The sequence below is a fragment of the Schistocerca nitens genome, chromosome 2 (assembly GCF_023898315.1).
Source record: "Schistocerca nitens isolate TAMUIC-IGC-003100 chromosome 2, iqSchNite1.1, whole genome shotgun sequence".
NCBI lineage: Eukaryota > Metazoa > Arthropoda > Insecta > Orthoptera > Acrididae > Schistocerca > Schistocerca nitens.
Window position 1 is genome coordinate 716,401,110 of NC_064615.1, and position 13,228 is coordinate 716,414,337.

The 13,228-nt window shown below is 40.9% G+C and overlaps 2 protein-coding genes across 5 annotated transcripts in view; one reads left to right on the plus strand and one right to left on the minus strand.

Moving 5' to 3' along the window:
- The window catches only part of LOC126236891 (growth hormone-inducible transmembrane protein-like), an 88,326-nt gene extending 87,853 nt beyond the window's left edge, over positions 1-473 (minus strand). The window contains exon 1 of one of the 2 annotated variants that reach the window (XM_049946526.1): positions 356-473. The gene's annotated coding sequence lies outside the window, so the exon portion shown is untranslated. Of the gene's footprint in view, positions 1-246 lie in introns of both variants that reach the window. The other variant, XM_049946527.1, reaches the window with a different exon arrangement.
- Positions 474-547: 74 nt separating this feature from the next.
- The window catches only part of LOC126236888 (intraflagellar transport protein 80 homolog), a 448,716-nt gene continuing 436,035 nt past the window's right edge, over positions 548-13,228 (plus strand). For all 3 annotated transcript variants that reach the window (XR_007545000.1, XM_049946524.1, XM_049946525.1), the window contains exons 1-2: positions 548-822; positions 6,331-6,494. Coding sequence is in view for 2 of the 3 variants with exons in the window: in XM_049946524.1 (XP_049802481.1) it covers positions 728-822; positions 6,331-6,494 (259 nt within the window). In the remaining variant the exon portion in view is untranslated. The remainder of the gene's footprint in view (positions 823-6,330; positions 6,495-13,228) is intronic.

The window sequence follows — 13,228 nt, forward strand, 5'->3', positions numbered from 1 at the left end:
AAATGGGCTTGTTCTCTTTAGGATCATTTCTCTATAGTAAATGTGTAGGAGATGGATTATATGTCTTTTACAGTAGGCATACAATTAAACACAGTTCTACGGTTTTCTACGAAGCGAAACAATCTACTAACTACTAATGACGCATTGGTAAGCTATAATCCTCTCTCTAGATCTTACATTTCCAGAACAATCTTTTTTTATTATTATTAGCAACCTGTAGATTGTTGTAGTAACGCGTATACTTACAAATGAAGGATTTCACAGAGGCTCGAAAATTACATAAAGGCAGCTAACAAGTCTAAACAGTACCTACAGCACACTATGCATTGCAGCAAATTTCGCGGAGTTGCCTCACCTTTATACTGGATGTTTCTCTGATCGAACAACTGCCGCACTCTGTTATGTCAGACAAAATCACAGTATTATACATGAGAAGCACTGCAACGTAATATCGCAGAGTCCTTGCGTGTGTTTACACTCTGGAGGACGCTTGGCGGTGTAATTAAAATGTGTTCGCGTGTTGTCATGGATACGGTTGTGTTTTGGTGTCGTGTGAAGTCCTTGTGTAATTCAAAGGGAAGAATGCGAGCAGCGTCAACAGCAATATTCATGAAAAAAAAGTAGAGTTACAACCGATGCGGAATAGGTACATTTCTTGCATCAGTTCCTTTTTTTAAAAAAAGAAAACCTGCACTGCTCCTAAGAGTCCGGGAGTATCGGCAGTATCATGCGTTTCAAAACTTCTCTTGCAAATGAGCCACAACATAAGGACGTAGTGACATGTGTTACGTGGAATACTACCGAGGAAATTTATTCCTGTGGGTCAGTATAAATTTGTAACATAGATTTGTATCATCAAATTTATTTACGTGAATTTGCCTTTTTGAGAAAAACGGAAGTAAGGAAAATGATAGATCAATTAGATCTAAGGAAAGTGGTAAATAAATTACATCTCTCTTCATTTACAATTAGCTAAATAAGTTGGACGATGGAAACAAAAAAATTACTGAAAATTTCTGTGCGCGGATGAAACAATTTTATGGCTGCCTCTACGTTTGAGTGCGATCTGTTACTTGTTACAGTTTTGATAATGGTATATAGGACCTATGTACCCTGCGTAATAATAGTAACTACCAATAGAGCTCGAAAGTTTTATATTTTGCTAGTAGCCATTCTTGAAGTTTTTGCATCTAGAATGCCAGTTTGGTCACAAACAAGCCAACTTTAATTATCTGCTGTAACAGTCTAGCTGATTAAGATTGGAAAATTCTCATGCAGATGAGATTTTGTATTGTATGGAAACACTAATAAGCATAGAGAAAATTTAGTTTTATGATAAGATGAGGAAAAATTAGCCGCAAACGGTTTATGTAAGTTGACTAATTAGCTTTCAGACTGCTGCTGATATAGTGAGGAATAATCTCCATCGTAAAGCAGAACCAACTTGCTAAAACTGCTTGGATATTTATTTTGGTTAATGTTATACATTAGATTAAGTGCCTCAATGTCTCTACATATTTTGAATGTTTATGACCCATAGTGCATAAAGTGCTATTTGTATTTCATAGAAGGATTGCATCTGATGATGATCATGGCATTTATTCAGTTTACATTGTGGCATTAACATGAAAATAAAAAACAGATATGCCTGAACTCAACTCAATGTACAGCGATGGTTTGATGATGCAAGCTATGCTGATGTGCCACTAAACAAAGGAACAGTAAGCGTCACAGACATAATAAAACATTCACTTTTCCCGCAATGATCCATAAACAATTTATCACTAAATAAGAAAATACTGTCAAATATGCTGTTTTAGCATGAATCATGGATTGAATCAAAGCTTCAATTTGCCAATAGTACCTTTCTATATCTTTTAAATTCCACAGAGGCTATGCCGCTGGACGACCATCCCCAGGAGAATATGATATAATGGAAATTTTGACGCAAACAATACCATAACACACTACCAGCTAAGGACAAAGATCCAAGTTCAAGTACCAGTTAAGTAGACAGTTGTAATCCTTTGAAGCTTATCTTCAGGCATAATGGATATACTGCTCAAATACGTGAAGTCACACAGTGTTAGCCTATCTGTTTCTCATTCAGCAATTATCAAGGTGTCTGATCCTTGTTTTTAAACAATTTTGTGTAAAACATACCACATAAACAACTCCATGTTTCACATAATTTATATCAACATCCACATATAAGTTGCATCTAAGTTACTATCCTTCATGAAAGAGAAACTGCATGCTCTATATATCTCTTGATTATCTTTTGACAAAATAGCAGAGATGTTGAGTCACATATAGGTACAAGAAAAAGTTTGTCCAACAAGTAAGCTTTTGGCCAAAATGGCCTTCATCTGAAGACTACCATCTAATTCAGATTAAGTCCTTTTTGTTGCTCATTTGACAGTCTTTTGCTTGTATCTGCATTTAACATTTCCATTATATGGTGAGTAGCAATCTATCTTATTCATAATATTGTCATTATTCCATCCTGCATTTTCCATTTCTTTATTAACTTTCATGAATATGTAATGAGCTGAACTGTATAAGAATGGATTGCTGAAATAAAGTCACAATCCATGGACATTGGCCACAGCTGGCCATTGCCCCTGTTTGATCAGCACCCCTCAGCAGCAGCAAGACATCTGTGACCCTGTTCTGAGTGTCAGTGATCTGCGGATAGTGGGGCTAGCCTTTGAGAAGTCGCTCTGGCTTGACCGATTTTCATGACATTGATGTGTGCTGCCAATTATGCCAGACACTAGCTATTTCCCTGTACCAAATGGTTCATGGTGGCCCACAAAGGCAACCCTTCTGCGAAATCAGTGCTGAGGACCAACATCTAAATGCCAGTCCAGCTGAGTTTACATCATGTTCGGCACAGCAGGACTATGCAAGGTGCCTGACATATGCCAGCCTTCTCTATGACTTCTATTGATGCATCCATGGAGTCTTCTCCATAAACTGTACTGCCACCAGACTGTTCCTACATACCTATGCCTGACTGGCCTGAACCTGACAGCCAGCGACTGCCTCCCTCTGCACAGGATTGCTTGTCATCACCAGATTCCAGCCAGTAAATTGGATTTAGATTTTGGGCAGCACCGCAACCTTCCTGTATACTGGCTGACATCAGTCACTGTCCATGCTGCGCTGCAGCCGAGCCATGTGCTGTGCTCGAGCTGTCGTCATCGAGTCAGCTCACTTTTTTGGCATTACTCTGTGTAAGCAGCTTGCCTCCCTGTGCTCTGCCATTGCTATACCTGCCACTGAGCACCAGAATATTACATGAATATGGAAATGCACTTGAATGGCTGTGTGAGATCGCTGGATTAATTAAAGACTTGTCATGCTCATTGTGAAGCTTATCCACAGCCACTTCAGACCAGTTACATGGTGGGATCCAAACTGTGCAAATTATTGAAGAAGCAATAAAGAAGATATTGTATCTTACCAGAACCTCCTTGTTGTTCAATATGTAAGTTGTAGGCCTGAGGGTCGAACCTCTAACACCAGTAACTTGTGTGCATTGTAATTTGCAAGGACATTCAGCCCCATGCAGTGAGTCACACAATGTGATTCGTTGGCTTTGCCATCAAATGGTCATTACGCAAACCAGTGCCAGGAATACACTTGGCTAAGATATGGGAAACTATGGTTGCAGAGAGGATTTAGAAATAGGCCAAAATAACCATAAGTTTTTCTTTTGTAAAACAGACTGAGAACTGTAAATTGTTAAAGTTTAGGTAATAAGTTTGAGAATCTTTTGGATTAGAACCAGATTATAGGGCATATGTGAATAATTGGAATCTGGTGTATTTAATAATAAGGACATGTAACTGGTTGTGGTTCAGCACTGACCATGTATGGTAAGTTTTAAAAGGTGCAATGGAACTGGATGGTTCAGGTTTTCTGTCTTTACGATATGAGTGACTGATCCAAAGCAGAAGTATCCTGAGACCCCACATGGATGCCGGGAAAGTCACTCGCCCTGACATTGTCAATTAAACCGCTCCAGGTTGCCCTGACACAGTCCACTAATGGCAGTAAATCCAACAATGATGTCCATAGAAACCCATTTCTAAGGTAGAACATGATGAAAGTATTTCACAAAATTATTTTAAAAGTGTATTGTGAGCACAGGGGGTAGCTGGAAAGTGACTGTGACCCAGGAAGTAAGTACATGGTATTGGAGAGCTCAGTTAAGTGGACTACTTGTTTTCTCTTTGAATGAGAAATATTTGTTTGTGAAGATATTGATGTTTATTTTGAAGTATTGGAGTTTGTGTGTGTGTGTGTGTGTGTGTGTGTGTGTGTGTGTGTGTAGAGATAAGTTAGAATTGTGAGTATCAAGAAGTATTACATACATTTATTGATGTATTGTGAGGATGAAGTTTGTGAATTGTTTTGTTAAGGAGTTCTACATGGTCAATACAATTAAGAATGCACTAATTGAAATGCTACCACTGACCTATTTATGCTGTAATAAGTTTTCGTTACTGGGTTGGATCATAAAGTTAAGATGATAAGGTAGTATGCATATAGATAAACGTAAACGAATGCCTGGTGTCTTTCAGGTATAGTTGCAGAAAAGAGTACACTACTGTTTTGTAAATCCATGATGCAGCTTAACATGACATTTTAAATGCAGGATGTATCTTAAAATGACAAACGATTTTTTTATTTTTTTATTTTTCTTGTTAATTATTAGATGTACCTGATGTATATAATATGAGACAGTGGGAGATGAGAATTTCAGCATGTAAATATTAAGTGGAAAGAAAAGCAAATTTACACAAATTGGCTATCTTTCCTTAATCCCATTCCTTTCCCATGATGTGAAATGATGTGGCTGCTAATGGAACTCAGTAAATGAGCAGAAATGAAGATCGCGCAAATGAATACATAGAGTGTCAGGGGTGAAGCAAGTGCTGACATGAACAATAAGGGAAACAAGTGCAAATGGTAATAAATGACACCAGAAATAGAAACTTTAATTATAATTATACTTTAATTATAATCCAACTCTAATTATATGTAAATAAGTGACTATGTTTCAGCCCAAATTCAAGGGTGAATTTTCTTTGTAGAAGGGCAAAATTGTAACGAGATGAACTGTAGCAGAACTTGCAATGCTGAAATCAGGCCACAAGCCACAAATTTCAGTCAAAGCTGGCTTGCACCTGTGCTTGATCAGCATCCCTCAACAGCAGCAAGACTTCTATGACATCATTACATGTGTCAGTTCCCTGGGACCAGCTTTCGAGCAGGCCTTCCGACTTGACCAACTTCTGTGTCATCAATGCACATGGCGGATTACGCCAGATCCAAGCCATTGCCCTGTTACAGATGTTTGTGGTGGCCCACGAATGCAACCCTTCCGTGAATTCAGCACTGAGAACTGACACAGGCCCAGCTGAGAACATCAAGTTTGGCATGGCAGGGCAACGTACAGTGTCTGCTGTATGTCAGACATCACTGCTGCCCCTCTATGGGATCAGTTGCCATTGCCAGAGTCCAGCCAGTAGTTCAGAGGTTGATTCTGGGCAGCCCCATGACCTCCTGCTACCGCAGCTGACGTCACTTCCTGCCTTGCCAGGCTGCAGCTGAGCACCGTGGTGTGCCCTGGACCATCACAATTGAGTCTGCATTAGTCTGTGTAAGCAGCTCACCTCCCTCTTCTCTGGAATTGCTATGCCTACCACTCAGCATCAGAGTATTATCTGAAGATGGAAATGAGTTGTATGATTTGGCTGGCTTAATTAAAGACGTGTGTTCATTCTCAAGCCTGTCCACAGCCATTTCTAGCCAGTTAACTAGTGGAATCCAAGCTGTATAAATTAGTGAAGAAATAATAAAGAAGTTATTGTACCCTTGCTAGAACCTCCTTTCTGCTGCTGCTCACATCCATACTTTCTTCAGCTGAGAACTGTTACTCCCACACCCAGTGAAGCCACTTTCCTCTCTAACAAATAAGTAAATGTTTGCTGCATGTATCCCCTGTGCTAATTTAAACTAATATTCATAAATAATATTTCACAAATGTAAGGTGTTGCTGACCTGAAGTAGTTGTTTGCACTTATTAACCTGCTATGGAGCTTCAACACCCTGATCATTTTGCTGATTGCTGCTCTGGAACTTCACTGGGTGTCATAAAGAATTTCATATCTCAGTACAGACAATACTGAGTAATGTTGTTAGTGTTAGCCGTGATCAATAGGTCATAATCTCTTTTTTTAGTATCCTGTTAATAACCAATGTCAAACTGTATGTTGGGTTATTATCTGTGCATAAGCCCATTTATTTCTTTTACAGGGATGATCACGTTCTTCTGAAGTGGAATCTCATCACAAATGAAACAACAAAAGTAACCGACTTTCCAAATGACTTTTATCCAACTGATCTACATTATTTTCCAAAACTGCAGTCATCTATCAAAAAACAAGGACTGGACATTTTACTTATAAGTACAGCAGATGGTAAGTACTTTTTCTTACCGCTTCATGAGCTAGTGCAGATGGTTACTTTATCTTTTGATGGCATTGTGTAAAATGTTGTAAGATATGTAAATTGCTCTCAGGGTTAGGATTGTTTTTTTTTTTTTTTCCGTACTCTGCCTCTTTATGGAGAACTCAGCTTTCTTCAAATGATGTTATTTAAGTTATATGTAAGATGTTTGTACATGTTCATTTGTCAGGTTCTGCTCTGTGACTGACTCTTGCTACTTGTGCTGTAAGTGTTTCCATGGTTTCTTTGTCTTTTATAGTTATAATTAAAGACAGCATCCAGTACTTCGTAAATAAACCAAATATAATTTATGTGTAGACCAGAAATACACAGCCCCTTATTGGAACATTACTGGTCACACCTACACACTTTCTGGAAAAAGAGGAGCCAAGTACACAGAAGAAACTCACTTATTCAACCACTCATATATCTTATTCTGTAAATGAGAGAGTAAAGGAGGGCCTGCAGAGTTGTGGAGCAAGTGAAGATATACATAACTAGCAAAACCAGCTATAGTGATGAGGGCGAATGGAGCAGATATGGTGTGGAGCTGTTGGAGTGGCAGGTTGTGGAGGCAGTGGTGCTAGCCAGGGATGGCTAGGAAAACTCCACAGCAAGATACAACATATCTCATTTTGTCTTGAGCTACAGTGTCAATGTGCTGAGACACTCCTGGATACTCCCTATGTAGGTGTGTGGTCTGCCAGTGGTGCCGATGCTGTCAGAGGGTCGATGCAGCATGATGGCTGCTTGCAATCCACATTCTGCTTCATTGATACTGTTTACCTCACTCAGCAGCATGTGCCTGAGCTATCACAAGTGGCCCTGAGTGAGCAGTGCCAATGATGTGTATGTCTACTGAATTCTCACAGGTGGCCATTCCTACCAGATTAGAAACTCGCCCTGGTGTAGAAGGATGGAAGCAATACTTCCCTGGCTGTGAACTGCTATCCTTAAAGGCAGAAGTTTGGTTATGCCATGAAGTCTGGGGGATGGATCATCTGTTGTGTTGGTCCAAGTCCACGGGTTGGGACTTAGCACTGAGAGCTGGTTTGGTTGAGCTGGCTTCCGAGACCAGCATTGACTGTTGGGTGGTCCATAGTGTGTTGGAGACTTCCATGGACCTGGTGACATGAGAAGGTGCTGTCAGACTGCACACAACTGTGCTAGAAACAGAGGGTATATACAGTAATTAATAGCATACTTGTTGTGCCATTACTCTGCAACCGGCCACATACAGAGCAACACCTCTGTGTCTCAACAGTGTGGTAATATCCTACAGGCCGGCTCGTAGTTGCATGGACTTTCCGCAGTGTCACCACAATTCTGTGGCTTGCCCCAGCCGCCTCGCAGTGTACAAACAGGTTTGCTTGTGAAATTACATGTCAGCATTTCTGAGCTCACCTGCTTGCTTCACATATGGCCACAAAGGAGCTGCTTTTAATTCAGTAATACCCAAAATCTGGTGATGGCATTACATGCCTCCCCTCTTTGACCAAGTTTGAACCCATGACCAGTCGGGAACTGAAGACATCACATACAATGTTATGACATAGATAAATAAATTTTCCTCTTACATCACACAACAAAACTTCAAAAGTGGGGCACAATCTGTCTACAATTTCTAGCCCATTGGTTTCACTGGACCTTACACTATTACATAAAATCTCTGTCCCCATTTTAGAGGCCTCTTAAACATTAACTTGTTCAAAATATCAAACTACTATGTACATGAATACTCCCTTATTGTCCCATTATGGTGTCTGATACTGTAAGCAACAATGCTCATTTCAACACCACTCAGAGTTCCTTGTCTTTCGTATCAGAATCAGTTATATACCATAATATAACTCTCTTATTACCATATTTAGCTTTTTGCACCCCTTGTACCTTCTCATGTATCAACGGTTACCCAGTCCAGTGGTATCAGATGTACTGCAGGCTTAAATCAAACAATGGAAACTCCAGGTAGGAATATCAATAATGTAGGAAAAGACAGATTGCTACTTACTGTAATGAAGACATGTTAAGCTGCAGACAGGCATGGTTAAAAGACACTCAAGTATAGCTTTCATCCACAGCCTTTGTCATTAAAGACACACACACACACACACACACACACACACACACACACAACATTCTCTCTCTCTCTCTCTCTCTCTCTCTCTCCCACACACACACACACACACACACACCAAGCAAACACACCTCATGCACACATAACCACCAACTCGAACACCTTGGGCCGGAATGCAACATCATGTGGGATGCAAGTAGCAATCTGGAGGGGGTGGGGAAGGGGAAGGGATAGTAGTTTACGTGTGGAGAGAGAAACGAATGCTATCTGGTGGGGTGTGTAGGGACTGGACTGTCAGCAGGTGCAGCGTCAGGAGGTTGTGGGGCAGAGAGATGGGGGAAAAAAGGAACAAAAAAGGAGAGGAGTGGGGAAAGATGGGTGGATGCTTTGGCAGAGGGTTACAAATAAACAGGGTGGGAGATGAGAATGGGAAGGAGATGACACGACAGGGGGTGGAATCTGTTGGGTGGAGGGTGTGGGGACAGCATGTTACCGTATGTTGAGGTCAGGATAGTTACAGGAGCAGAGAATATGTTATAAGGATAACTCCCATCTGCACAGTTCAGAAAAGCTGGTGATGGAGGAAGGATACAGTTGGCTCGAGTAGTGAAGCAGCCATTGAAATTAAGTGTGTTATGTTCAGCTGCACGTTGTGCTCATCCTGGTGAACAGCTGGTTAGTAGCCATGCCAATGTAAAAACCTGTGCAATGATTGCTGCAGAGCTGGTAAATGACATGGCTGCTTTCACAGGTGGCCCAGCCCCTGATGGAGTAGGATAAACCTGTTGCAGACGTGCACAATATGTGAGTGTCTTTTAATTGTGCCTGTCTGAAACTTGATGTGTCTTCTTTACTGTAGTGTCACATTGATTAGTGGCCCTCTGCTTAAGGTAGATGATGGCTGGGCAAAACAGGATCAACATGGACACCGTGCCTGTGGTTGTGGTGCCTATGGTCTTGACCATGTGCTACTGCTTCTCATGATATTTCTGTAACATGAAAGCATTTGCTCTATTGAAACCTGTTCCTCCTGTGAGCATATTAGCCAGTTTAGGTATAGGATTAGGTTAGGGTCCAACATTTCATTCCAGTAGTTCAAATTTCTCGTTGTAAAGATTATTAGTTGCTTCTATGACCAGTACAACTGTGGCTACATAGTGTTCAACTTGGTTTCCTCTGTGACAGAGGCTGACAATGAAAAGTCTGCTGTTTTTTGTCACAATCTGTCCTGTAAATAATTATTCCACTCCCCTGCAGTTCCAAACATTTAGTTTCCGCAAGCTTACCCTGCTCATAGCAGTTCACTGCTACAACTTTGGTACTGTTTACAGAATAAAACCAGTCCGAACCTGCTGGCTGGAAATAGGGTTGCGGCTCCAGGACATCCTGTGGACAGTCCTGACCATCTGCGTTACCTCAATGCAACTACATCTTGCATGTGTCAGTGCCTGTTTTTTGTTCCTTACCCCTTGCTCCAAATTGTTTAACTGTTTAGTGTGCCATTCTATGGTGGCCTTATTACTCCTTGCTACATAACTCACTTTATCATACCATTCAGTTCCCAGATGTCCCTGACATCCATAGTCCTGAAAACCTTTTTAATAGCCTACCTCCTGCATCTAACCAAGCTGGCCAGTGTGGCCGTGCGGTTCTAGGCACTTCAGTCTGGAACCGCGTGGCCACTACGGTCGCAGGTTCGAGTCCTGCCTCGGGCATGGATGTGTGTGATGTCCTTAGGTTAGTTAGGTTTAATTAGTTCTAAGTTCTAGGTGACTGATGACCTCAGAAGCTAAGTCGCATAGTGCTCAGAGCCATTTGAACCATTTGAACCGTCTAACCAACCTCACATACAATGCCATAGCATGCATGGCACTACCTCCACTATCTGCTGCATTTGCCCCCGCAATTGCTCATATGACTGATGCAACTTTCTGTACTCACTCTTAATTTCCTTCAACGTGTCTTTCCCTTCAATAATCCTCCTTAATCCCATAAACACATCTTCCAAACACCTCACCTTATGACTCATTTCCCAAATCTTCATAGTCAGCTTCAGTGCCCAACGATGACTTGTGAGTACTGCATCCTCTAATGGAAGTCTCTCCATTTTGCAATGGTAGTACTCACAATGCCTCCACTTCACTCTTGACTAAGAGTTGCCAAAATAAGGACCACCCTCATTTTTACTTCAATGTGTGGGATGCTAGGAACAGGAAACTTCCATCACTCCCCTTCCCCCCTTAAAAGGTCTACTGTCTCATAGACATACGAAAAGAAAACTCGACCCTGAAACACCTACTTTATGCACAAATGAACATAGATAGTAAATATAACGTGAACAAAACTCCTCCCTCCTGCCTTCATCCTCTGCTGGCCTGCTTATCATTTATGCCTCTAAATAACATGTATTCTCTAACACAAATGTAAACTATTCTTTCCTACTTCCTTGGCCTTATCTCCTGTACAGATCGTGCAAGGTTCTGTCACATCTTCTTCTTTCTACTAGCCATAGCTTTACCCTCAATGGATTGATAAAATTTGCATCAACACATCTGGAGCTCCTCAAAATTGCTTCAGAAGCCCAACATGAACCATAGATATGTGAGTTGGTAATTGAAGCTTAATGTTTACCGGCAGTGTTGTTTTAACTACCTGATATGGCCCTTGACAACGAGCTACAAATTTCTCGAGCTTACCTTTTGGAACGTACAAGTTTGATAACATTACCCACTAACCAACTTTACACTGTGGTAATAAGCTCACATGATTTCCCAGTTACTCTTGGCTTTCCAGGTGTCTGGTGTTTGCTCATCAAACATGCCTCCAAATTTCCTTCACTGTTTCAGCAAAATACTTGATGAGCTCCCCATCCTTGCCAACTCGTAGCTTTACTTTGTCAAACAGCAATGGCATGTGCCTCCTGTAAACTGCCTTATGTGATGATAATCCTGTTGCAGAATGGACTTTTTAATTAAATGTGCGTACAACAAAAGATAAATAAACATCCAAACCATCACGGTGTATGTTCATGTAATTACTCAGCATCTTTCCTACTCTGCTATGTACGCTGTTCATACTACCATTAGCCTGAGAGTGCAATGGACTTGTGCTTAACTCTTTAACATTTAACAAGTTAAACAGCTGCTTTAACAAATCAAATATGAAGTTTGTCCCCTGATCAGTGATCATAATTTTTGGCTCTCCACATCTGAGTGCCCAGCTGTTGACCAATGCTTGCACTAAAGTTGCTGCTCATTGATTGGGTATTGCAATCATTTTCACATGTCTAGAAAAATGATCAGTAATAGTTAATACAAATCAGTTCCCAGCAGGAGTCCTGTTGAATAACCCAGTTTCATACAACCCAATCACGTTAACCCTTTCAGACCCTCTGGCTACAGTTGTGTACATTAACTTTTACCGTATCTTCACCACAACATCAGTATTTCTCGCAGTGGAAACCTAACGTACACAATTGTGAATGTTTAATATTTTCATCATGCTCAAGTGCTGCCAACTGTTGGGCATCACTGTGAAAATACCAGCAAATCAATGCAGCATTGTGTAGAAACTTGTGACTACTAGAATACATGGATGTGGATGGTTTGCAATATTTTACAGTTTACCATACGTACTCAAATAATCTGTGCCCTCAAATATTCCTCACACCCTAATTTTGAGGAAGAGAAATTTTTTTTAACTTTAATTTATTTTATGTACAAAAAAGAAAAAGTTTTAATGTAATGATGTGTTCAAAATTACATGTAATATCAATTGGTTTCCTCACATGCTGCCGCACAGGTTAATAAATCATCAAAATGCAACTGATTCAGTGGCTTGCAGCTCGGCTGGCTGGCCGGTCTGCTGGCTGGCCTATTAGCTGGGTGGCCGGCCGGGAGAACATAACCCCCTCCAGCTGAGACTCTAGGCCCACCTACGATAGTCGTTACTAGCGAGAGAATAACTGTTGTCGTCACCATCTTCCCATAGAGTGTCATCTTCTGTCCAATCCAGTGAATTTGTGATACCACATTTTTGAAGCATTTTTCCACAGTGGTCGTGGAATGAAATCCAATGCACTTTTCACCCACTCACAAGCCTGGGACAGATCCGAACAATTGATTTTTGCACTCCATGTGACCTTGTGGTTTTCATCAACCATCCATTACGTATATCACTGTTTAAGTGCAACTTTGAATGGCCAGTTTATACACTCATCTAGTAATTGTAGTATGGATGTTAGGCCTCCTGGGATAATGACCAAGTCAGTTTTCCATTTTTGTAATCACACTTCCTTAGTTGTATGTCCGCAGAAGTTGTCCAGGACCAACAAGTTACGTAAATTCAGTAACACACCGGGATGATGTTGCCAAACGTGCGTCACTCAGTCAGTTACAAGGTCGTTGTCCATCTACTCTTAGGGATTCGCTCACTAATATGCCTTTCACTAATATTTTCGGAATAGTTTTCCTTTTAAATATCACATAAGGTCGTAGTTTTCGTCCCTTGCCAGTTATACACAACATAACTGTACATTTTGGCTTCTCACTGCCACCAGTTCATATCATGATGCTGGATTCTCCTTTCCTGTTTACGGTCTTGTTGAGTGACATCTCAAAATAGACTGGC